A 27,661-nucleotide genomic window follows, 5' to 3' on the forward strand; every position below is an offset into this window, starting at 1 on the left:
AGCCTTGCAAGTGGAAGCCCTCTATCTCCTCCCTGCATGGACTTATTCATGGAAAAGTTCGAAAATGACGTCTTATTACATACAAATCCTAAACCATCAATTTGGTGGAGATATGTTGACAACATATTCATTATATGGAAGCACAGTGTAGCAGAGTTATATGATTTTCTGGCATCCATAAACTTGACTCATCATAAAATCAAGTTCACCTTAGAACTTGAGAATGAAAGAAAATTACCTTTTCTGGACATTTTAATTACAAAACAAGCAGAGGAAAGCATTTCTCTCAACGTGTACTGTAAGCCAACCCACACAGGTAATTACCTGCATTTCTCCTCATTACCTCGTATTTCACAGAAATTGAGCATTATACATATGCTGAAGAACAGGTTGATCTCTATTATAAGAGATGAAAAAATATTAACAGAAAAATTAGATTTTATACTCCAAATATTAACCAGCAATGGATATCCGAAAAAAATAACAAAAAGAATACTATTCTCCAATCTCTCTCTATCTCCACAGCAAATCCAGGACATTCATTGCAGGACATCAATTTCCATTCCTTTTGTTGCCGTTCTTTCACAAAAAATTGCAAATTTCCTCAGATCTCATGACATCAGATTAGCCTTCAAACCGATTAGGACAGCATTGAATATGTTACGCTCACCTAAAGACCACAACGCTTTCAATAAATACCCTGGAATTTACAATATCCCATGTTCTTGTGACCTTAATTACATTCGACAAACTTCAAGAAGTCTAGAAATAAGACAAAAGGAGCACATTGGAGACGTCAATAACAACATAGAGGACTGTTCAAGATTGGCATTCCATTTTTCCAACACTAATCACAACATTGAATGGGATAGAAGCTCTATGCCATACATAGAAGATGGACTATGTAGCAACATAAAAGAAGCTACAGTGGTAATCCATTCACAAAGTACCCTGAACAGAAACCAAGAAATGATCTTATGTAACATTTGGAAATCACTTATAAGATCTCTCCACACATCAAAAATTTTGTGGCTAACTATAGGGTGCACCTGCCGAACAATGACTGACCATGTACTAGCATCCACGCTCCATGTATTTATACTGTGTAACAGTTCCTATGCATTCAGTATAATTTTTTCAGTTATGTATTGATTCATAATCAAAGCTTATTGTTTTAAGTTTATATTTGTATGTTCATCGAACCCATTAGAAGCCACTAGTTAATGAGGCAAAACTAGTCAATTACTAATTCTATTAAATTTTGACCAATAAATCCAATTTCAGTTATTTAAAGTTTATGTTTCTGCAGAGGGTCCTCAACCATTGCATCCTCAGCTTTCAATAAACTAGAATTTCTCTTTTGCTAAAGATGTTACCTCACCTCTAAACAGCTGTTAACCTTATACAAATCCATCCAGCTATTGAATACTACTATCACATTTGGAGTGAGGCTGCTAAAAGCTTCCTCAAAATGCTTGACTCAATACAGAGAAGAGCAATTAGATTGATAAATGACCTATCTCTTACCAACCCACTCCCTCCACTTTCATACAGACATTTGGTCTCTGCAATTTGTGTGCAAAATATTTCCATGGCAAATGTTCATCTGAAATAGCATCAATATTTCCTCCACTCAGTACTAAGCCTTTTGGAACACATACAGCTGTCACCAAACATCTTTTCGCAGTACACCTTGAAACAAGTTTCTTTTCCTTCTCCTTCATCCTTGCTAATGTTGTACTGTGGAATAGTCTTCCCCTGATGTATTTATGTATTTCCCAAGGACTGCAATATACAGGCTTTTAAATCAAACGTAAACAAGTTTCTCCTTTCTCAACCCAATACACATATACAGTACTAATGTAGTATAGGTTGATCAACCAACCTCTCATGTATGGGCTCAAAATAAAAAAAATAAAATTAATAAATAAATAAATAAGAACGTGTTTGATATTATCAATATTCTGGCAAAACACATGACAGTTCCATTGCAAAAGTGTTCCTATTGTTTAGGCTTCATAAACTTGTCTTATTTCTGGGAGGTTGTAGACTTACCCTTGAAGTGTTTATATATCTCATTAGGTTTTGGAAAGTATGGACGACCAGTGTCCATATCTTTTTCTGTAAAAATATCCAATACATCATCAGATGTATCAGGAACTCTGGGTAAGTTCATATTACTTTCAGTAGATACTGAAGTATCTATTTTTTTTCTGTGGGATGGTCTGGTGATTTGTCTTTAAGTGATAATCTTGCCATAATTTTTTTCAGAAGTGGGTTCTCATCAAATCAGGTATGGTAAAATTATCAAGTGATGGAGTAGACATATGAGTCTGAGTAGCTGTTGGCATTTTCTTAACTGCTACCTTCTTAGCATAAGAGGATCTCAAAACGGGTGCAGTGGTGACTAACTTCATTTTTGCATCCTGATATATTTTCTTCTATTTTTATGTTTTGTATTTCTTTTTCATATTTCCACTACTGACATGCACAGTAATAAGCTGGGTGATCTTTCTGACAGTTTACATGTTTAGCTTTCTTTGCAGAGTAAGACTGGTTACTGAGCTCTTTATTACCACATCCGGTACAAATGGCAGAGCCATGACAGGCAGTTTTGGGCATGTCCATATTTCTGTCATTTGAAGCACCTTAGTGGATTAGGGATATACAGTCTAACGGGGCAACTGAAATACCCTGCTTTAACAGATGTTAGGAGTATCAAAAGTAAGGATGATGTCTCTGGTTGGAATCAGCTGACCATCCCTACAGATCAGGATGCATCTCATATCTGATGTCCCTGATCTTTCAGCTCTGAACATATCTCATCAAGAACATCCAGGAGATCCCATTCTGAGTTCACTCCTCTAGAGTAAACTGAGCATTTTATGGGGTGCAACTGTTATTGGTATTCCACCCATCAATGTTGTTCTGCATAGTTTTTAAGAATGTTGTTGACTGACATGCTGTTTCTATGAGGAAATTGCCAGAATGTAGTTTCTTTTCTGGTTTGGAAGAACCTGCCAGCCCTTCTATACCTGTTCGAATGAAAAAGGGTGATATTTTTCCTATCAGCTTTTCACCTGTAGCATAGATGATTTGAAAAACTGGTGCATTTATACTGGTATCACATCTTTCGTTTCTTACTTCTGTTATCAAAAGGTATATTGAAAGCATCATTACATGGTCAGGACTAAGTAATGATGCCTTAGTTAGGGCCCTGAAACAAATGAGGATGAAGGATTAATGCTTAAGTAGTTTTTGTTCAGTGTCAGAGCTCCACACATGGACATCCAGTCTCTGGCAAGCAATGACTATACTTGGGAGTGGAACCCCACAGTTACCCTGGAGGCTATATGAGCACCACAGTGTGCCTTGGACCCTGTCCCCAAACCATGTGGGAAGGAGACTTACTGCAGCAGACTCGACTCTTGGAGGCAAACCTACTAGCTAACTGATCCAGTCCAGGCCATACAGGATCGTGCTGAAGCAGAGGTTAAAGTGGTGCAAGACTACCAGGATCATTCTTTCCAGATGTTATGTCGTTGTTTTCTCTATATTATACCTTGTTCTACCTCTAAATAGCCCGCTTTCTAATCTACTGTTGTTCCCTTAAAATATTAATTCAGTACTATTTCCTTTTCGGATATTGGCAAAATTTATTTTATGCTGCACCAGCCAATATCCTATAACAGAAGAGACTCTTGTTCAGGGAAATAATTTTAAATTCTAAAGGGATACACACAATTATTAATCTTACGCTAGCGCTGTGCAGATTCAGTTAGCAGTCGTGACCTGAATCTCACTTAAGCAATAATATCTAATTCCTTCCCACCAAAGGTTCAATTTCATAAGTGGTGGTTTGAGTTCGTAATCATCATCACCATCATCATCATCATCAAATTCCTGCCATGTACCCTCAAGGGGTGTACAGGATATGATAGTACTACATGAAAAAAATTACATCATTATTAATTTCCTATCTACAATTTTCCTCCAAATCAGTCTGTTACTTGTCAAGACTCCAACATTATCAGATCTTATATTTCTATCGTCTAAAGCACTTTGTATCGTATCAATCCACCTATATCTTGGCCTTCCTCTGGGTCGTTTTGCTGCCACCCTGGCAGAGAACACTTGTTTTGCTAATCTTTCCTCGCCCATTCTATTTAAGTGACCATACCACCTGAGATTAGCTCTGCTAACGCATTCCTGGATGCTGACAATGTCAAGTTCTTTCCTAATATCCTCGTTTTTAATATGATATTGCCATTGATGCCATCTGTTCACGCCTATAATCTTTCTCAGGACTCTCATATCTGTGGTCTCTAGTCTTTGGTCAAGTGTTTTACTTCTGACCCAGCTCTCAGATCCATAAGTTAAAACTGGTTTGAACACTGTCTTGTATACAGCTAATTTAGTGTTCTGACTAATTTCTCTCTTATTCCATATGAATTTATTCAATTGACTTCCCACCATACCAGCTTTGCTGATTCTGTTGTCTATTTCTATATTGAATTTACCATCTTCAGTAAAAATCGTGCCTAAATAGCTGAAATGTTTTACTTGTTCCACAGGTTCTCCATTCACAACACAGTTGACATTTTCAATGATTCTGCCTATTTTCATTGTCTTTGTCTTTTTATTGCTGACCTTCATACCATATCTATTACAACAGCTATTCAATTTAGTCAGAGAATCTTGCAGACTTGTAGCAGATTTATTTAGAAGTATAACATCATCCGCATAAAGCAAAGAGCTGACATTAACATCTCCAATTTTGATATCATGTTTAATACCACTTTCCTTCATAATGTGATCCATATAGATAATGAATAACAGAGGGGATAATGTACATCCTTGTCTCACACCAGATTTAACATTAAACCATCTTCCTGTACTTCCTTCAATTCTGACTGCTGAATTACAACTCAAATAAAGACTAAGTATTGCTTGGTATAATGCCCCATTCACACCATATAACTGCAGCGTATTGAATAGCTTCTCTCTTGGCACTTGTCATATGCCTTTTCCAGATAGACAAAACTTAAATACAGATCTTTGTTATATTCCCATGCTTTCTCGACTATTTGTCGTAAAGTGAAGATCTGATCCTGACAGCCTCTATTTGGCCTGAATCCAGCTTGTTCTTCACCAAGCTTTTCTTCCACAATTCTTCTCAACCGTTTCTCAAGTATACTTGCATAGATCTTGAGAAATACCTCTGTAATTCTCACATTCAGCTTTATTTCCCTTTTTATATATGGGTACTATGAGAGCTCTACTCCAATCATCGGGAATTCGTCCCTCTGTCCAGGCTTTCTGAACTATGCAGTGCAGCCACTGTAATACTCTTATACCACCATACTTCAGCATTTCTGGTCGAATATCATCTACTCCTGCTGCCTTTCCACATTTCAAGCCTTTGATGGCTTTTTCTACTTCAAGTATGGATATGTATTCCTGACTGCATGCCTGGTCAGTGTTTTTTTACCACTGTGCTGTCATCACTGCTTGTTTCATTTAGCAGTTTTTCAAAGTAATTACTCCATACTTCAAGGATATCTTTTTCTCCCGTTTTCATGTCACCTTTATCATCTCTAATTCCTTTTACAGCACTCTTTCCTCCATTCTTAAGTTTCTTCAACAACCTCCAGAATATTTTGCCACCTTCTTGATATTTATTTTCTATATTCTTGCCAAAGTCCTCCCATGACTTTTGTTTAGCTAGTTTTACACAGTGTTTAGCATTCTTGCATTTGTCTCTATATTCTCTAAGAGCAAAAGCTGACTTATTTGCCAGGAACTTTTGGTATGCTTTCTTCTTTTCCTTCACTGCCTCTTTAACTTCCTGTGTCCACCAGGGAGTTCTGATTTTTTTATCCTTACAAACAACCTCACCACATGCCTCTCTGGCAGAATCAATCAATGTTTTCTTCAGAGTTTGCCACTGAATCTCCAAGGTTTGATTCCTGTTCTCAAACTCTCATTTTTTCTTCAATAATCTTTGTGTATTTTAGTTAGTCTACAGTTCACATCTGAGAGCTGCTCAACTTTTATTCGCTTTAAAACTTTCTTACATGTTATTCTTTTCAATATGAAATTCAATTTTATCCTGGTTAAGACTAAATAGTGATCACTTCCAATTTCAAATCCTCTGTACACTCTGGTGTCCTGCACCAGGGAGAAAACATCACTATGAACAATAACATAGTCAATGAGACTTTTCTTATTCCTAGCCTCTTCTCTCCATGTGAATTTGTGCACATTTTTATGTTGGAACATGGTGTTAGTAATGACCAGTCCATGTCCTGAGCAGAAATCCAACAGATATTTGCCATTATTATTAGCTTTGCTCTTTTCTCCAAATTTTCCCAAAATATTTTTGTATGTCTGACAATCATTTCCTACTCTGCTATTTAGATCCCCAACAAGGACCAACTTTTCATTTTTCATTATGTCAGTTGCTTTTTCTAAAGCCTCAAAAAATTCCCCCACTTCTACTTTAGTAGAACCTTCTGTGGGGCCATAGGCACAAATAAGTCTCATTGTTCAGTTCCCCATTCTCATATTTGCCCACATTACTCTACTTGAGACTGCCTGCCATTCAAGAAGATTAGTCTCGTATTTTGTGTTGAATACTATGGCTACTCCTTCTTTTCCTTGATTGTCATTGCCTGAATATAACATTTTGTATTTATTGCTCAGAAAGAGCTCACCAGTTTTGGTCTTTTTTGTTTCAGTCACCCCTATTATGTCGATCTGGTACTTATCTAATTCCTCAGGTAGCTCCATTTCTTTGCCATTCAGGCTTCTTACGTTGATAGTACCGATTTTTAACTCTGGTGATGTTGAGTTGGGGTTTATTTTCAGATTTGTTCCAGTAGCTGACTTTTCACTGTTCGCCCTGGTTCCCTGGCGAAAACAACGGGGGCCTTGTTTAACCGGGCGACGCCCCAGCCGGCATGAAATTTTGTCATGTTGTACCATCATTCTATATTTTGGTTTAACCAATAAGAATACAATTTGGTTGGCTAAATCCCAAATTGCCAGCCCATCCTCGTCCGTTCAGTATCCAAGTAGATACCCAACAGGGTGCACCACGAGAAGGTGAGGATTGGACATTAGGTCAGAAGCCCTGGTCGGTTCTCCGCATTCCTTTAAAGGCTATGTGGAGGTCTCCTCTCAGTTATACAGCTTTGACCCTTAAACACCCCTGACCCTTAAACACCCCGTAATTAGTTCGTAATCAGGCACAAATAAACTCAGGTATAATGTACAAAACATGTTTATTGGAAAAATATAAAACATTTACAGTTAAGAAAATTCAAATACTCAATAGAACAAAACGCACTATAAGTTAAGGTTCATACTAAATCACAATGATGAATTTGAGTAAGCAAAATCCTTCAATTACGAAAGGATAAGATTAAGTGTAAGCATAACGCTACTAGGATATAATTTCTTTCACAAGTTATTCACAGAACATTGAACACTTTCATTAATACTCTATCAATAACCATCTTAATTCTAAATTTCATTAGTCAAGCCTAGCCATTCTCAATCAAAATACTGCGAATAAACAATTCTTCTTTGTTCCACGTGGTCTTAACTAATTCAATCAAATTCTCACTTGAAAGTTTTCTATTAGTGTCCTTGGCTTACAGTATACATAAATTTCTTATTCTTCTAAGCGATTTTTAACATAGAATGAAATTCTTTACATTACCAGATCCTTTCAGATTTCATGCCACCATCTCAAAGGTAGATCTGGATTACCTTATTGTATAGTTATCGGCAGTCTTTGCGCCTGGCGATGCACTACACTTTTCTTTGAATCATTTCTGGACTGTGGCATGCTGTCTACCACTCTGCAGGAAATTTTCTCCATTCTCCTCGATGGGACTTTATTCGAAGGCTCGATTCTGCATAGGCCACAGTAACACAATCAGCTTCGCTTGGAAATCCTCAAGCGTCCTCAAGAATAGTCCTCGTCATCCAACATCACTGCAATCGACCCACCGCGCTCTCACGAATCCCCTGACAAAACTCCTAAAACTGGCTTGCATCGTCTTTTATTCACCCTTTCGGGCACCCTCTATTTGATGTGTTTTTTACCCACGAACCAAATCGTTCATGCCCCTTGGGTGATCTTACACTCTCCCTAATCTGTTAGGTTATCTTATTCCAGGTAGTCGTTCTGACGTCACTTTCCGCATAGGTACAGCCTCCATCGCTAAGCTCGACTCATACAGATTATACATGATTATTCCAGATTACTACTTATTATCTTTCTGGAAATTTCATAATGTACTAGACTATTTCCCTGATATGAGTCCAAAGAAGAAGAAGAAGAAGAAAAAAAAGTCAAGTTGTGGAACAAATAAAAACATACAATGATAATTGTACAAGATTAGTTCCCAAATATGAAATTATGAGGAACCCATATTTATTTAAATCATGATTCAGAGCTTTTGCAACTATGCATGCAATCTTTCTTATTTAAAAAAAAAAAAAAAAAAAAATATATATATATATATATATATATATATATTTAAAAGAATTGAATGACATAAACCGAGAAAAAAGAAAAAAAAGATTTAATAGTATCACACGACTATTTTCGGCTTTTTACAGCCTTCTTCAGGTGTTTTTATAAAGAAAAAGAAAAAACATTAAACATTGAAGATAAAAAACTGTGAATAGCACAGGAAAGTGACTATACATATTTAACGCGAAAATGTTGTAGTTAACGTATTCAAAGCTGTTCCTTCGTTGGCCACATTGATGGGTGAGTGAGTGTTATAGCATCTCGTGAGCACCAGTATTTGATCACAGCAGAATGACAGTCTGGGAGGTTATAGTTTAAATTATTATTTAAATGTACAGGGTTGAGTTGTCTAGATTCTACAACTTTTCTCTCCAATTCTTCATGGCAACGGAAAATGTTGTTAGATCTATCCCAAAGGATTGTATGACTATGGTTTTCATCATCAGAATCGGCCAAAAAAAGGACATGGCTGGATAAAGCACTGACACGTGTTCTCTTGTAAGCGATGTCCCTCCTGTGCTCCTCTATACACGATTCAATAGACTTATCCGTCTCGCCAAAGTAAGGAATGTCACAGTCACAGCATATCTTATACACACCAGGATATTTTAGATTGTGATGGCTAGGCTTTGGACACTCACTAAAGAGTGGATATTAGGAAGTGGAGTAAATAAAGTTCTAATGTTATATTTTTTGAGAACCTTGGCTAATCTTTGAGAAACTGAGCTTATGTATGGAATAGATATATTGCGTTTAAAATTATTCATTTCTTGAGCATGGTGACTATGAGGATTAAAAAGGAATTTTTTAGTAATTTTTTGAGAATAACCATTCACTCTGAAAGTAGATGTAAGAAAATTGATTTCTTTACGAAGTTCATCTGGATCGTCAAGAAGAGAGCGAGCTCTATGTCCCAAAGTAGAAATGATTCCAAGTTTCTGAGGAGGGAAATGATGGGACTGACTATGGAGATATCTATTGGTGTCTGTTGGTTTTCTGTACATCGAAATTTTAAGTTTTTCAGAAGAATGGGTCAGTTTCATGTCCAAGAAAGGAAGGGAACCATTAGTTTCAAACTCAGCTGTGAATTGGATATTCGGGTGTTGACTATTGAGATGTTAAAGGAAATCCAGGAGAGAATCACATCCATGGATCCAAATGAGGAAAATGTTGTCCACATATCGTTTCCAAATTCTAGGTGCTAAGGAATAGGAAGAGATAGCTTTGACTTCAAAATCTTCCAGATAAATGTTGGCAAGTACAGGAAATAAAGGATTACCAATTGCTAGACCATGATTTTGCTTGTAGATGGTGTCTTGAAATCTAAAGTATCCAGACTTGACGCAATGAGGAAGTAAGGCTAACATTTTTTTGGATAACTTATCTTTGAGTAGTGTCAGGACTTCGTCTATAGGAACATTTGTGAACAAGGATACAATGTCAAAGCTAGCCATGATTTCATTATCTTTAACAGTAATATCCTTAATGTAAGATACAAAATTCATAGAGTTATTAATAAAAGATGCAGACTTGCCGGAAAAACATTTGAGGTATTTTGCGAGATGTTTTGAAAAGTTATATATTGGTGAATCAATGCCTTCAACGATGGGACGAAGTGGGGTATTTTCCTTGTGGATCTTGGGAACTCCATATATGCATGGAATAAGTGAATGCAGAGAGCGAAGAGGAAGGTGAATGTTCCTAGACAGTTCAGAAGTTGTTTTTAATAAATTGTTGGTACGTTTTTGAAGTTCACGAGTGGGATCTCTCTCAAGAATTGAGTAAGTGTCACTCTGTAATAATTCAGGCATCTTATTTAAATTAAGTGGATATTTAATCCCACATTTTTTCATAGCCAAATACAAAAACTCTAAGAAAGAAATCAACGAGTTTCATGCCGAATATAGCAAACTATAAAAGTTCGGCGAGTCCAAGCATGAGCAAACATCTGGGTGGTACAATACCGGCAACCGATTGCAAAGGTGGATAAAGCTAGGGTCGCTATTCTTAGTATAAGCATCTTATTCAAGCATCTTATTTTATAATCTTCAAAGTTAAGGACAACCGTGACATTGCCGTTATCTGCAGGAAGGATAATTATATTTCTGTTATTTTTTAAACTTTTAAGAGCCTGTCGTTCTGACGAAGAGATGTTATCTGTGGGATGTTTTGCATTGTTGATGATAAAGATGGATTCAATATGGAAAAGTTTTGCATCTTGTGAAGGGAGGAAGGAAGCAGCCTTTTCTATTTTGGTGAGGAGTGATTCTTTTGAGATAGATTTCGGAGAAGGAATAAAATTTAAATCTCTGCTAAGGATAAATTTTTCTGTATCTGAAAGGATGTGATATGATATGATTTATTAATTAGAACTTTATCAGGGTTGATATGGGGTTTTGAGAAGTTCAAATTATTTAGTACTCTTTTTAGGGCTTCAAATTTCCTAATAAGTTTTAATTTGTGATTATATTGGATTTGGGCTGCTTGAAATTCACTACGCATACTAAAGAGATGCCAACTTTCATTGTCTAGAGATTCTTCAAGTATTTGCGTTAATGTACTTTATTGGCAAACAAAAAAGCAAGAGTATGTTTCTTTTGAATATATATATATATATATATATATTCGACATAGGTGTTGGTTTGAAAGCAGAACAACAAAAATTATCTAAACCAAGGGATCATCTTCATCTCAACAAGATATCAACAAGTCTAGTTACCATCTTTGAAACATAGAACAGGGCTGCTTCTTTCCTTTTCCTTCCACCTCAGAAAGCTAAATTAGTGTGATTAGAATCTATCTTCACTATTAACCATGCAAAACCACCAAAAAGTAATGATACCAAAGCAAAACTCCAACCATTAAAAAATGTAAAAGAAAATGAAAATATTATAATCCATCCTGTACACAAAGGAAATGCCACAGTTATCCTAGATACTGAAGAATATTGTTCTTCAGTGTTCAAAATGTCAGAGATACTATACACAGATACTTACTCCATTCTTGAAAATGATCCAACTAGAGAATTACATAACAGACTAATAATCTCTTGAAGTAGAAAAAGCCATCAAAAGCTTGAAATTTGGAAAGGCATCAGGAATAGATGATATTAGACCAGAAATGCTGAAGTATGAAGGTATAAAAGTTTTACAGTGGTTGCACTGCATAGTTCAGAAGGCCTGGACTGAGGAACAAATTCCTGATGATTGAAGTAGAGCTCTCTCATAGTTCCCATATATAAAAAGAGAAATAAAACTGAATGTGACAATTACAAGAACTACTGAGTGTTCTTGGTAAGATTTATGCAAGCATACTTAAGAAACGGTTGAGAAGAATTGTGGAAGAAAAGCTTGGTGAAGAACAAGCTGGATTCGGGCCAAACAGAGGCTGTCAGGATCAGATTTTCACTTTATAACAATTAGTTGAAAAATTATGGGAATATAACAAAGATCTGTATTTAAGTTTTGTCTATCTGGAAAAGGCATATGACAAGGTGCCAAGAGAGAAGCTATTAGATACGCTACAATTATGTGGTGTCAATGGGGCATTATATCAAGCAATGCTTAGTCTTTATTTGAGTTGTAAGTCAGCAGTTAGAATTGAAGTACAGAAAGATGGTTAAATGTTAAATCTGGTGTCAAACAAGGATGTATATTATCCCTTCTGTTATTCATTATCTATATCGATCACATTATGAAGGAAAGTGGTATTAAACCTGATATCAAAATTGAAGATGTTAATGTCAGCTCTTTGCTTTATGCAGATGATGTTATACTTCTATATAAATCCACTACAAGTCAGCAAGATTCCATGATTAAATTGAATAACTGTTGTAATATATGGTATGAAGGTCAGCAATAAAAAGACAAAGACAATGAAAATAGGCAGAATCATTGAAAATGTCAACTGCATAGTGAATGGAGAACCTGTGGAACAAGTAAAACATTTCCACTATTAGGCACAATTTTTAGTAAAGATGGTAAATTAAATATGGAAATAGACAACAGAATCAACAAAGAGGATATGGTAGGAAGTCAATTGAATAAATTCATATGGAATAAGAGAGAAATTAGTCAGAACACTAAATTAGCTGTATACAAGACAGTGTTCAAACCAGTTTTAACTTATGGATCTGAGAGCTGGGTCAGAAGTAAAACACTTGACCAAGACTACAGACTGCAGATATGAGAGTCCCAAGAAAGATTAGAGGCGTGAACAGATGGCATCAATGGCAATATCATATTAAAAATGAGGTTATTAGGAAAGAACTTGACATTGTCAGCATCCAGGAATGCGTTAGCAGAGCTAATCTTAGGTAGTATGGTCACTTAAACAGAATGGGCGAGGAAAGATTAGCAAAACAAGTGTTCTCTGCCAGGTTGGCAGGAAAATGACCCAGAGGATGACCAAGATATAGATGGATTGATACGGTAAAAAGTGCCTTCGATGATAGAAATATAAGATCTGATAATGTTGGAGTCTTGATAAGTAACAGACTGATTTAGAAGTAAATTGTAGACAGGAAGTTAGCAATGATGTAAATTTTTCATGTAGTACTGTCATATCCTGTACACCCCATGAGGGTACATGGGAGGAATTTGATGATGATGACTAATAATCTCAAGACCACTTTTGAAGCCTTTAGAGAAGTGATCGCCAACCTTAATAATATGAAGGGCACAATACTGCCTGCGCCATGACGCTGTGTTGCCGACTCCTCCTGATTTAAATAATTAAACTCAAATGGGATGCTCAAGGGTCAAAACCGTATAACTGAGAGGAGACCTCTACATAGCCTTTAAAGGGAATGCAGAGAACCGACCAGGGCTTCTGACCTAACGTCCAATCCTCACCTTCTCGTGGTGCACCCTGATGGGTATCTACTTGGATACTGAACGAAAGAGGATAGGCTGGCAATTTGGGATTTAGCCGACCAAAATGAACTAAGGCATTGTGTCGAGGTCAGTGAACAAACTTGATATCGTGCATCATATCGAAAGAGGTTTAAGATCCCTCCCCACCATTTTGGCTGATAAAATATGAATGGAAACATTGTGTATACTAAATTCAAACAAAAAACTAAGCACCAACTTAAACAAAACCGAAAATATAGCCCTTAAATCCTTAAAAAATAACCAAGACATTATGATCACAAAAGTAGATAAAGGCAATGCCACTGTCCTTTTAGACCGTACAACATACATTGAAAAAATGAACCATTTGATATCGGACCACAACACCTACCAAATGGTAAACTACAACCTCACAAAACGTAACAAAAAGAAAACAACTGAATTAATCAAATCCGTCCACATGTGGCCCGAAGAAACAACAAAAAAAATTAATACCTCATTATGCCCGTGCACCCGGAATTTATGGCCTGCCAAAAATACACAAACCAGGCACACCTCTATGTCCAATTGTTGAAGGAATTGACAGCCCAAATTATCACTTAGCCAAAAAATTAGCAGCCACACTCAAGGAACTGGTAGGTCAGTCCCCTTCCTACATAAAAAATTCACAACATTTCATTAATAAAATTAAAAACATTACACTCAATGACCAAGATTTATTAGTCAGCATTGACATAACTTCCCTTTTCACCAATGTCCCAATCAATGACACTATCTTGCTCCTACAGAACATATTTCCACACAACATCACGGTCCTCTTTGCCCACGTACTCCGCTCCGGATTTTCGTGTGGCAAAACAATATTTATCTTCAAAAAGAAGTACAGCCATGGGCTCACCCCCCCCCCATAGCTAACTTTTAAATGGAAAACTTTGAGCAATGTGCTCTAGAGACAGCATGTCTAAAGCCCAAAATTTGGCTCAGATACGTCAACGATATTTTCACCATTCGGCTCACAGCAGCGAAGCTCTAAATACATTCCATGGCCACCTAAACAAACAACACAAATGCATCCAATTCATCATTGAAATGGAAAAAAACAACTCTCTTCCTTTTCTAGACACACTTGTCATGTCTTCCCTCAGGCTGTCTCTCCTTCTCAGTTTACCGCAAACCTACACGCACAGGCCAATACATACACAAAAATTCTTACCACCACCCAACACAAAAAAAGGTGTCATAAGCATCCTTAAACACAGAGCTCTAACTATTTGTTCTAATGAACAGGCTCTAAACCAGGAATACAAGATCATCAACCAAACATTTATAAAAAATGGATACAGTAAAAAGACTATTCACAAGATCCTCCGTAAAGATACCAGTAAGAACAAAAAAGATTTCAGGAATGCTATTGCCATTCCTTATGTTAGAGGCATTTCTGAAAAAATAGACAGAACACTACACAAATACAATATTAAAACCACCTTTAAACCCCCAAATAAGTTAAGACACCTACTCAGTTCTTCTAAAGGTCCTCTTCCACACCTAGCCCACCCAGGGGTATACAAAATACAATGCACATATAACATACCATACATAGGGGAAACAGGGCGAACTATCCCAATCAGACAAGACTAACACAAATGACACATTAAATACCTCCATTTTGGAAAAACCGGGCTTTCTGACCACGCACTCCAAACATACCACAGAATTGATTGGAAAAATACCAAGTCCCTACATCGCACCAAAACCTGGTTTTTTGAGAGAAAATTTAAAGAGTCATGTAAAATGCTCAAACACAACCCAAATCTCAACAAAAATTATTTCAAGAATATGGAGGACCCATCTACAACCTATATAACAACTAAACTAGCCACAGAAAAATCCCACTACAAGAAGAATACCTGGTGAAGTGTTTGTGACATTCAACAGCAACTGAAAGAAATCATACTATAACAATCAGAACTGTACAAATCCAGAAGAATATTAATACATGAGCACTTTAGCAGTTTATTGTAGTTGTATTTATTTATTTATTTATTTATATTTTTATTATTATTATTTTAATCGCTAGAGGTCAGGCTAGGAAAACGGATTAATTAACTACGTAGATTTAGTTTACCGGTATACTCGGCAAGAGCATGCAGCTAGGTTCCTTATACACTCGTATTCTTCCGATGATGACCTCGATACAGGGATCGAAACGTCAAGTTTTATTTTATTAGTAATTAATAAAATAATCTGTTCAACACGTGTGTTTTTGTGTACCTAAATTTATAAATATGAATTCATAAAAAAAAGTCCGTGCGGTTAGCCTAGTGGCTATGCGCTTCGCAACCATATGCCTGGGGAAGGAGTGTCCTAGGTTCGATTCCCGTCAGTGACGTGAGGAGCTGAAAGATCTTCCTCAGCCATAGCCAATTTAGCCAGTCTTGGGCGTGGACAGCAGGGTTTTTTCCCCAGTTTATTCTGGGGTTTTTCATCCCGCAAAGCAGGCAAACTGGCCTTGAGAACTCAACACTACAGGCCATAGGATACACCGGGGCATAAGGCTGACCACCTTATCCTGTAAACGGAGTGAGGTCCAATGATCAATGGACTCTCGACACCGCAAGGTAAAAGAGGTATAAGGAAGATGACATGACATTCATATTAAAAAGGTTGCTGACCTCTGCAAGATGTGCTTTACAGTTATGGAAAATACTAAGGAAAGAGGTCTGGAGCTTGCTTCACCTTTACTACCAGTTACCCATAAGGCACCACTTATGCTTGCATTGCCGAAAGTTTTATGTTTCTATATATTCAACACGAAACTCTTGTAGTTTCTATATTCAGCTATGAAATAATGTTTGATTCAATATTCACTTAATTTGTACCATCATGTATTATATATGTTGTGTTTTTTTCTTTATGTTTACTTGAATTTTAGCACATACTAGTAATCAATGTATCTCTCAGATATACTGCGATCTACGCTGCAACATTATGCTGCGAGCTCCAAAGCAGTTTACAATAATTTCTCTGAGGGCTCACTAAAACTTCACTGCATTGCCGACCTCTGCTCTGGAGAATTAAGATTCTCTCTGGTCTCTGCATTCCTCTCATTACTCGCGTGTATGGGGTTCCAAAAACACACAAGGAAAACACCCCACAAAGACCAGTTGTAGATTAAATTGACTCCTCTATTTTTAATTTATCTAAGTATTTGCAAAATTAGTGAAAATTTTACAGATTCTTATAATTCCTACATTAATAATTCAGAACACTTTGTTTCCTTGATTAAAGACATACATCAAAAAATGGGAAATTTTAGCCAGCTTTGATATCACTTCTCTATTTACTGATGTATCCACAATGATTTTGTTTGTAGATCATGTTTCATGATCTACAAACAAAACTATGGGTTAGTCAGGTATTAGCTATGTATTATCACCTGCACTAGCAAAGATGTACTTAGAAGCCTTTCCATTGAAACTAAGAATGTGAAAAAAGATATACATGGTTTCTTGATTTGGAGCGATTGTCCGGATTCACTCCAAGAGTTCTTGAACATCTTAACAAACAACATCCTAGGATAAAATTTAGAGTGGAACTAAAAGTTAGTTCCACTCTAAATACCAAGAAAAGGAAGGGGACTGAGAGTCCCCTTCCTTTTCTTGGTGCAAGACACTTGAAAGACTCAAGATCACTATCTACAGAAAACCTACACACACACCAACAGATATCTATATATTCAGTCCCCTCATTATTCACTTCAAAAGCTTGGTTATTCTTTCTATTTTGGAAACCCATGCATGTACTTTCGTCGGCAATGACCAAAGAATTAAAGCTGCTTTGATTGATTTTTCCAGAAGAATGGTTATCATAAGCAGTCAATTTCTAAATTCTTGTTCAATCCTCCTTCCCACTGTGTTGGAAGGGTTGAAAAGGTTATATCACAATTCTTTATATCAGTTCTATTTCTAACAAGTTGGCAAAAAATCCTCAGGAAATATAAGATTTGTACCTTATTCACCCCCTTAACAAAGTTTTCCTGGCTTGACCCAATAAAACCAAATGATTTTATTGGGTGAAGTATTATGCCCATATTATGGACAAACATAGGAATCAATTGATCCTCACATCAAAAAATATCTCAGAGATATCACCTATAGTAAAACCAGAGCCACAGCCTTATCCAGTCACGTTGTTAATCCATCTGATCCCAACGACCATCAATCCACTATACACTCAGTAAACTGGAATAGATCTGAAATCTATGATGAACTTGAAAGAAAAATCTTGGAATCAACAGAAATTGCAATAAATCCTGTTCACCTTAATTTATTGTCAACTGCAGTCACAACCTTTCTGACTCTTACCCTTCTACTATTCAGCTATGACTGTCACAAGACCATGTCCTCATGAACGAGAACAATAACACAGCTAGTCTGAGAATTCATTGAAACATGAGCAATCCATTAATAATTTAAAATTTAAACTAGATTGGTAGATGTGCTCAAGAAAAACATTACTTGAGTAATGGTTTTATTGTATCTTTGTCTTTTTCACTTCTGAGTAATACACCCAATGAAGTCTTCTAGCAAGACAAAACTAGTAGTGCCTTTAGAAATAAATGAGGTATTTTCTGCTTTATCATTTGGCTATATAGTCATATAAGTTGTTTTTTAAACATGCCTCCAATAACCATGAAAACCTAATCTATGAAATATATATATATAAACTTCCTTTGCAATAAATGTTATTGAATCCTTAATTTCAATAAATTTATTAAGATTCAAATAGTTCAAATCAATTTCTACTATTCTTATTTTTATTCCTTTTATTTTCTGGGTTTGTTGGAAAGATATATATACCAGGTGATCCAGAAGTAACAGAAAAATTAAAATTCAATAATTCGAAAAGTATAACCAGTAGCACGATGTAGTTTTCACAGAAATACACAGAAAGACATGGGATTTTTTTTAATAATGAAAAATTTTATTGCCAGAATAGTTACATTTGCCACTGACAGGTGGCACTTCAGTTGTGTCAGTAGTTTGTACAGTGACACAGTACAGTTCGCAATGCAGCTAGGATTACAAATGCTCAATGTGACGGCTGTCATTCATGAGAATGGCCGTCAGACGTGGCACAACACTCTGCACAGCATCAAACAGGGTTTCAGCTGTAATTCTTGTCACATGATGGCGAATGGCTTCTTTCAACATGGCCAATGATGTCGGCCGACCTCTGTACACCTGTGACTTCAAGTAGCCCCATAACCAAAAGTCACAAGGTGTAAGGTCTGGAGACCTTGGTGGCCATTCGTGCGGGAAAGAGCAACCGAGGACAGGGTCATCGCCAAACGTCAATCGCAGCAGGTGCTGGACAGTACCTGTGATGTGCGGAGGTGTTCCATCCTGCATGAATGTTACACTATGGACCGCTTGCCTCTCTTGCAAGGAAGGAATGATGCTGTCTCTTAAAAGCGCTGCATAACGCTTGTGACAGAAACAGTTCGAAATGTACCGCTGTGAACTTCCTAAAAGAAAAAGGGGCCTATATTGAATGACGCAGTGAACCCGCACCACACTGTCACCTTTGACTGATGCAAAGGAGTTTCCACAATCGCGTGTGGGTTCTCTCTCACCCAGATGTGGCAGTGGTGTGCATTTACATTTCCATTAAGCGAAAAGTGCGCCTCATCAGTCCACAGGACATTTGACAGCCAGTTCACATTGTTTTCCATCTGTTGAAAAGCCCAATTTGCAAATTCATGACGTCTCTCGAAATTGGTTGGTTTCAGTTCCTGTATGTGTTGGATTTTGTAAGAATACCTCGAGGATGATCATGAGTGATCGCCACACAGTCCCATATGAAATGCCAGTTCGTCTTGAAATTTCATGCGCACTGCATTCTCCATGTGCAGAAGCTGACGATTGTGTGTCGGTCTCATGCACAGCCGCAATAGTTTTTTTGGGTCTCCTGCTTCTTGCACGTGCATCCAAATTGCCAGTGTCCTCAAACCTTTTCATCATAGCTATCAGTGAGGAACAAGACATCGGTCCCTTTCCACTTCTAATACCCTGCATCGAACAACAGGTGCGCAAAGCCGCACTTGCACATTCGGAGTTCTGATAATACAGCTTAACTAAAAGTGCTTTATCTTGTAATGATAACATGCCTCACCTTGGGAACGTCTAACTTCGGTAATAAACGTTAAATGCTGAAAGTTTAACTTCAGTATTCACTACATCTGAAATTTACATACCTCACGGTTTAAATAGCGACAGGCAGCAGCTCCCGGACCGCCACAGCGCCACCTTGTCGGTGACAAATGTAACTATTCTGGAAATAAAATTTTTTGTTATTAAAAAAAAAATCCCATGTCTTTCTGTGAAAACTGCATGGCGCTACTGTCTATACTTTTCGAATTATTGAATTTTTACTTTTCCTGTTACTTTTGGATCACCCAGTATATATAGCTTGAAACATTTTTTATTTGTTCAATACATATTCAGCCAATACTTTTTGAAAACTATAGCATATAAAATGATGTGCTGTGCTTCAACTTGTTTTAATTATCTCCTAATTTCTTTTTTATTATTTGAAATTATTATTAACTATTGTTAATTTTCTCCCATGGCATGTTAAACAACAGATCACTAATCAAGTAAGTCTTCTTACAAGAATCTTAGCATCTGTATATAATAATCTAGTTCCAATTATAAGCATCCAATGAACTTGTTCCTCATACAATCATCAACTTTGAAAAAGAAATATGGCACACTAGTAATGGCATATTTAATGAATAATGGAATAATATCAAGAAATGAGGTGATTATATCAAATTTAAAAACAATTCTCTATGTATGTTTTTAATATAATATGCTAAAATTCTATGAGCAAAAAATTGTAATATATGCAAAATATTATCATTAGAAAACCAATAGCTATATTTGGTAAAAATAGTTACTCAATCCAACTTTATACAGAGCATTTAAACTAAATAAGATCATAAAACGAAGAAAAATCAATCCATACAGATGCAGTATATAAACGTATGCAATACGTGACTTCTGTTCATGTATTGCATATGCAACATTATTCATCAACTCTCTTACTCGCAGCACTAACTGGCGATTGTCAGAATAACATTTTTTTTTTCATTTTTATTATGAACAATTTTATGTAATATGAATATATGAAAGCAAAATAACCCTAGTCAAATATAACTTGTGGTATATGACTGCAGAAAGAAAGCATCGTTTTTTTTTTTTTTTTAATAACTTCAGTGAAAAATTTTACAGCCTGATTAAATTTGAACAATACCACAGATTTTGAGAGTGACGAATTTTATAAAGATATTAGACTAGAAAATTATTGAAGTAGTTCAAAAATCAAAATATTGCAACATATCAACTTATATACAGTTTTTGGTCTTTCTGCAATGTTTGACATTTCCCCTTCTGCAGTTAGCAATTCATATGTAGTCTATGAGAAATGGGGGGTACCTGTTAGAAATATGATAAAGTGTTGAATTTTTAATTTTTCCAAACAAAGTTACATTTTGCAAATATTTATGCAATACAATATACAGGGTGTCCCAAAATTCATGCAAGAAGTAATTTTGATAGAAAACACAGGTTTTTAATTAAAAATTGTAATTTCTTATTGATTCATCATAAAGTATACAGTATAGGGTTATGCATGGAATAGCATATCAAGTAAATGACCTCCATGGCTTTGTTGGCACATACGTACCCTTTTGTCTAAATTTTCCATGACTTTTGCATAAATGTGGCTGAATTTCATTGATACAGCACTCAATTTCCTCCTTCAAGGCATGAGTGGTCGTGGGCTTGTTGGCATAGACTTCAAAAAACCCCAAAGAAAAAAGTCCAAGCGTTAAGTCACATGATCTGGGCGGCCAATTCTGATCACCAAAACGGGAAATTACACGACCAGGAAATGACTATGCAATAAATGAATTGTTTCTCGGGCTGTATGGCATGTAACACCGTCTTGTTGAAACCACATGTCGTCCACATCCATATCTTGCAATTTAGGCACAAAAAACTGGATTATCATGTTGCGATAGCGAGCACCATTAACTGTTATTGCCTTACCAGCTGCATTTTCGAAGAAGAACGGACCGATGATGCCTCCAGCCCAAAATCCACACCAAACAGTAACACGTTGTGGATGCATTTGTTTCTCAACAATCACTCGTGGAACCCCAAATGCGACAATTTTGTCGATTAACGAAGCCATCAAGATGAAAATGAGCCTCGTCACTGGAGATGATTTTGTTCAAAAAATAAGCATCCACTTGTTGTTGTTCCATAATCCATTCAACGAACTCTCTTCACTGTGTGTGGTCAGTAGGCTTCAGTTCTTGAGTCAATTGAACTTTGTAAGCATAAAGATGCAAATCTTTTCGTGAGAATACGCTGTAGAGAGCTTCTCAAAATGCCCAATTCAAGACCACGGTGCCGAATTGATGTTCCTGAACTCTCAGCAACACTCTCACAAACTGCTTCGATGTTTTCTGTTGAAAACTTGTTGAAGGACGGCCAGAGTGTATAAGATCACTAATTGATCCAGTTTCCTTGAATTTTTAAATTAATCTTTTCACAGTTGATGAAGTTAAATCACTATTCCGACCATATTTTGTACAAAAATTGTGAACTGTAGCTGCCAAACCTTCATTATTTTTAAAATATTGCTCAACAATGAAAATGCATTGTTCTTTTGTATAGCACTCCATTTTTAATAACCCTGAACTGTCAGCTGTCACGCGGTCTTTTTTTCCTCGTTGGCAACACTTTACTGCACAAATGGCGCTAAATTTAAATCTTGCATGAATTTTGGGACACCCTGTATAATCATATTTAAGAATTATTTTTTTAAAAAATTGAAAAAGCTTACAGAATCTTTGCCATCTGTCTTGCGAACTGAAATATCAAGTAGTCCTGTATCTATCACACAAACATAATCTACAATAAAAATAAAAAAATAAAAAAAAACCATCAAATTCCTGCCATGTACCCTCAAGAGGTATACAGGATATGATAGTACTACATGAAAAAAAAGAAGAAAAAAAAACATTAAAAATAATACTTCTAGAAAGGCTTAGACACTGGTTAAACATGCTTATTAAATAATTTAAAGAATTTACAACGTACATAGGATATAAATTAAATTAAACTTTAATCTATATTTCCAATATTTCGGCAACATCATGTTGCCATCTTCACACGAACTTAAAATAAAGACACGTGAATGCAGGCAGTACACACAGTAAACGAGGATGAAGCAGAAAGCTATTGTTTCTCCTAAAAGTCCAATAATTATTATTAAAAATAATAATTATTGGGAATAAATATTGATTTTTTTTTTAATATCAAATAATAAATAATGTGTGTGTGTGTGTGTGTGTGTCTGTCTGTCTGTCTGTAATTGGTGTTACTGAAACAAAAAAGACAAAAATAAGTTAGATTCTTCTAAATAACAAACACAAGACTTTATATTCAGGCAATTAAATATAATGACATTAAATAATGCAACAATATCAAGAAATGAGGTTGTTCGATCAAATTTAGAAACAATTATCTGTGTATGTTTTTACAAGGCCAAAGTCTTTTCCATTCAAGCACCTTTTGCTAATCTTTCCTCTCTATTCTGTGTAGCTGAACATGATACCTGAAAATAGCTCTGGTCACCTACTTCTGAATAGCTACAGTTGTTCAAAATTTACCTTCAAAATTTCTTGGAATCTATAACCTTTCAAGGTTGTAGTCTCCAGCCTTTGATCAGCTGTATTATTTTTACCCCGTCTCCAGATTCCTAAGTAAAACAGGTTTAAAATCTATATAAAAGGGAAATAAAACTGAACGTGAGAATTAAAGAAATTTCCAAAGAGTATTCCAGTATTATTTATACAAGCATACTTGAGAAGACCCTGAAAAATATTTTGAAAGGGAAGCCTAGAGAGCAAACAGAGGGTTGTCAGAAAAAGATCTTCACTTTAAGACAAACAGTCCCGAAATCATCAGAAGGTAACATGGATCTGTACTATAGTTTGGAGATCTGGAAAATGCATCACTAGATATCCAAGCTGTCCAAAATATTAGTTATATGATGTAAATGGGACATTATATATATTGGAAAATGCATAGTCTGTGTTTGAGTTGTGAGTCAGCATTTAGAATCGCAAATGAACTCCACGATGAGTCTTAGGACTCCATGGAAGTGCATGTGGAATAATAATAATAATAAATACAGGAAGAGGGATTGATGTAAAATAAGGTGTGATACAGCGGGAGAAATTATCTCAATGTTATAAATCATCATTATGGATAATATTACAAAAAAAAAGTAGCGTTAGCTTTAATATCAAATTTGGAGATATTCAACCCAGTCCTTATTTTATGCAGGTGACGTTTTACTCTTAAATGAATTTATTACACAAGTCTTCAAAATTTCCGCAGCTCAAACAGCGAAAAGTCAGCTACTGGAACAAATCTGAAAACAAACCCCAACTCAACATCACCAGAGTTAAAGATCGGTACTATCAATGTAAGAAGCCTGAATGGCAAAGAAATGGAGCTAGCTGAGGAATTAGATAAGCATCAGATCAACATAATAGGGATGACTGAAACAAAAAAGACCAAAACTGGTGAGATCTTTTTGAGCAATAAATACAAAATGTTATATTCAGGCAATGACAATCAAGGAAAAGAAGGAGTAGCCATAGTATTCAACACAAAATACGAGGCTAATCTTCTTGAATGGCAGTCAGCCTCAAGTAGAGTAATGCGCAAATATGAGAATGGGGAACTGGACAATGAGACTTATTTGTGCCTATGATCCCACAGAAGGTTCAACTAAGGAAGAAGTGGAGGAATTTTTTGACGCTTTAGAAAAAGCAACTGACACAATGAAAAAGGAAAAGTTGGTCCTCGTTGGGGATCTAAATAGCAGAGTAAGAAATGATTGTGAGACATACAAAAATATTTTGGGAAAATTTGGAGAAAAGTGCAAAGCAAATAATAATGGCAAATATATGTTGGATTTCTGCTCAAGACATGGACTGGTTATTACTAACACCATGTTCCAACATAAAAATGTGCACAAATTCACATGGAGAGAAGAGGCTAGGAATAAGAAAAGTCTCATTGACTATGTTATTGTTGATAGTGATGTTTTCTCCCTGGTGCAGGACACCAGAGTGTACAGAGGATTTGAAATTGGAAGTGATCACTATTTAGTCTTGAGCAGGATAAAATTGAATTTCATATTGAAAAGAATAACATGTAAGAAAGTTTTAAAGCGATTAAAAGTTGAGCAGCTCTCAGATGTGAACTGTGGACTAAAATACAGAAAGATTATTGAAAAGAAAATGAAAGAGTTTGAGAACAGGAATCAAACCTTGGAGATTCAGTGGCAAACTCTGAAGAAAACATTGATTGATTCTGCCAGAGAGGCATGTGGTGAGGTTGTGTGCAAGGATAAAAATATCAGAACTCCCTGGTGGACACAGGAAGTTAAAGAGGCAGTGAAGGAAAAGAAGAAAGCATATCAAATGTTCCTGGCAAATAAGTCAGCTTTTACTCTTACAGAATACAGAGACAAATGTAAGAAAGCTAAACAGTGTGTAAAACTAGCTAAACAAAAGTCATAGGAGGACTTTGGCAAGAATATAGAAAATAAATATAAAGAAGGTGGCAAAATATTCTGGAGGTTGTTGAAGAAGCTTAGGAATAGAGGAAAGAGGGCTGTAAAAGGAGTTAGAGATGATAAAGGTGACATGAAAATGGGAGAAAAAGATATCCTTGAAGTATGGAGTAATTACTTTGAAAAACTGCTAAATGAAATAAGCAGTGATGACAGCACAGTGATAAAAAACACTGACCAGGCACACACTCAGGAATACATATCCATACTTGAAGTAGAAAAAGCCATCAAAGGCTTGAAATGTGGAAAGGCAGCAGGAGTAGATGATATTCGACCAGAAATGCTGAAGTATGGTGGTATAAAAGTCTTACAGTGGCTACACTGCATAGTTCTGAAAGCCTGGACAGAGGGATGAATTCCCGATGATTGGAGTAGAGCTCTCATAGTACCCATATATAAAAAGGGAAATAAAACTGAATGTGAGAATTACAGAGGTATTTCCCTACTGAGTGTTCCTGACAAGATCTATGCAAGTATACTTGAGAAACGGTTGAGAAGAATTGTGGAAGAAAAGCTTGGTGAAGAACAAGCTGGATTCAGGCCAAAGAGAGGCTGTCAGGATCAGATCTTCACTTTACGACAAATAGTCGAGAAAGCATGGGAATATAACAAAGATCTGTATTTAAGTTTTGTCGATTTGGAAAAGGCACATGACAAGGTGCCAAGAGAGAAGCTATTCAATACGCGGCAGTTATATGGTGTCAATGGGGCATTATATCAAGCAATACTTAGTCTTTATTCGAGTTGTAAGCCAGCAGTTAGAATTGAAGGAAGTACAGGAAGATGGTTTAATGTTAAATCTGGTGTGAGACAAAGATGTACATTATCCCCTCTGTTATTCATTATCTATATGGATCACATTATGAAGGAAAGTGGTATTAAACCTGATATCAAAATTGGAGATGTTAATGTCAGCTCTTTGCTTTATGCGGATGATGCTATACTTCTAAATAAATCCGCTACAAGTCTGCAAGATTCTCTGACTAAATTGAATAACTGTTGTAATAGATATGGTATGAAGGTCAGCAATAAAAAGACAAAGACAATGAAAATAGGCAGAATCAATGAAAATGTCAACTGTGTTGTGAATGGAGAACCTGTGGAACAAGTAAAACATTTCAGCTACTTAGGCACGATTTTTACTGATGATGGTAAATTAAATATAGAAATAGACAACAGAATCAGCAAAGCTGGTATGGTGGGAAGTCAATTGAATAAATTCATATGGAATAAAAAGAAATTAGTCGGAACACTAAATTAGCTGTATACAAGACAGTGTTCAAACCAGTTTTAACTTATGGATCTGAGAGCTGGGTCAGAAGTAAATCACTTGACCAAAGACTAGAGACCGCAGATATGAGAGTCCTGAGAAAGATTAGAGGCGTGAACAGATGGCATCAATGGCAATATCATATTAAAAATGAGGTTATTAGGAAAGAACTTGACATTGTCAGCATCCAGGAATGCGTTAGCAGAGCTAATCTTAGGTAGTATGGTCACTTAAATAGAATGGGAGAGAAAAGATTAGCAAAACAAGTGTTCTCTGCCAGGTTGGCAGGAAAACGACCCAGAGGAAGACCAAGATATAGGTGGATTGATACGGTACAAAGTGCCTTAGACGATAGAAATATAAGATCTGATAATGTTGGAGTCTTGACAAGTAACAGACTGATTTGGAGGAAAATTGTAGATAGGAGGTTAGTAACGACGTAATTTTTTTCATGTAGTACTGTCATATCCTGTACACCCCATGAGGGTACATGGCAGGAATTTGATGATGATGATGATGTCTACAAAATTCCTTAACTAACTGAATAACTGCTGTAACAAATCTGAGGTGAAAATCACTAACAAAAAAATACAGATTAGCAAAACAAACACGGACACTGAAAACATCAGCTACATCTCAAAGGGAAAGCTGTAATAAAATAAGTAAATCATTCTGGCTATTAAAGCACAAGGCAAATCAATTATGGACAATGGAATAAGCAAAGATGTTATAGTTTAGAGTCATATGAATAAATTATTATGAAATAAGAGAGATATTAGTCAAAACACTAAAGTAGCTATACACAAGACACATTTTAAACCTGTTTTAACTTATGGATCTGAAAGCTGGGGTAGAAATGATACAGCTAATCAGAGCCTTGAAATAGGAGGTTAGTAATACTGCCTTGAAAGGCTATAATCGCCAAGAAATTTCAAAGGAATATTATGAAGAACTGTAACTATTCAGGAATAAGTGACCAGAGCTAATATCAGGTAGTATGGTCACCTATATAGAACGGAGAGGAAAGATTAGCAAAAGTTGTTTGAATGATGGAAGGAAAAGACAGAAAAGTGAATATCTGGGTAGAATTATGAAATAAAAACTGCTTTAGAAGACTGGCGCAACTTGTATAAAGAAGCTAATGACTTCACATCACTTGCCTTAGTATCTCATAATGCAAAGCACATCTTCTAGCTTCTTTATACGAGTTGCCCCAGTCCTGAAAATAGTTCAGGCACGAGCTTGTTTGTTTACATTTGGATAAAG

The 27,661-nt window shown here is 36.1% G+C and overlaps 1 protein-coding gene across 1 annotated transcript in view; it reads right to left on the reverse strand.

Annotated features, from left to right (window-relative positions):
* Positions 1–27,661, reverse strand: part of Atg2 (Autophagy-related 2) — a 616,887-nt gene that overhangs the window by 203,038 nt on the left and 386,188 nt on the right. Inside the window, exon 27 of the mRNA XM_090407292.1 lies at positions 22,318–22,385. Within this exon, the coding sequence (XP_090263418.1) occupies positions 22,318–22,385 (68 nt within the window). The remainder of the gene's footprint in view (positions 1–22,317; positions 22,386–27,661) is intronic.

This window comes from Typopeltis vanoorti, chromosome 17 (genome assembly GCF_054136105.1).
Source record: "Typopeltis vanoorti isolate ZY-2024b chromosome 17, IOZ_Tvanoo_1.0, whole genome shotgun sequence".
NCBI classification, from domain to species: Eukaryota; Metazoa; Arthropoda; class Arachnida; order Uropygi; family Thelyphonidae; genus Typopeltis; species Typopeltis vanoorti.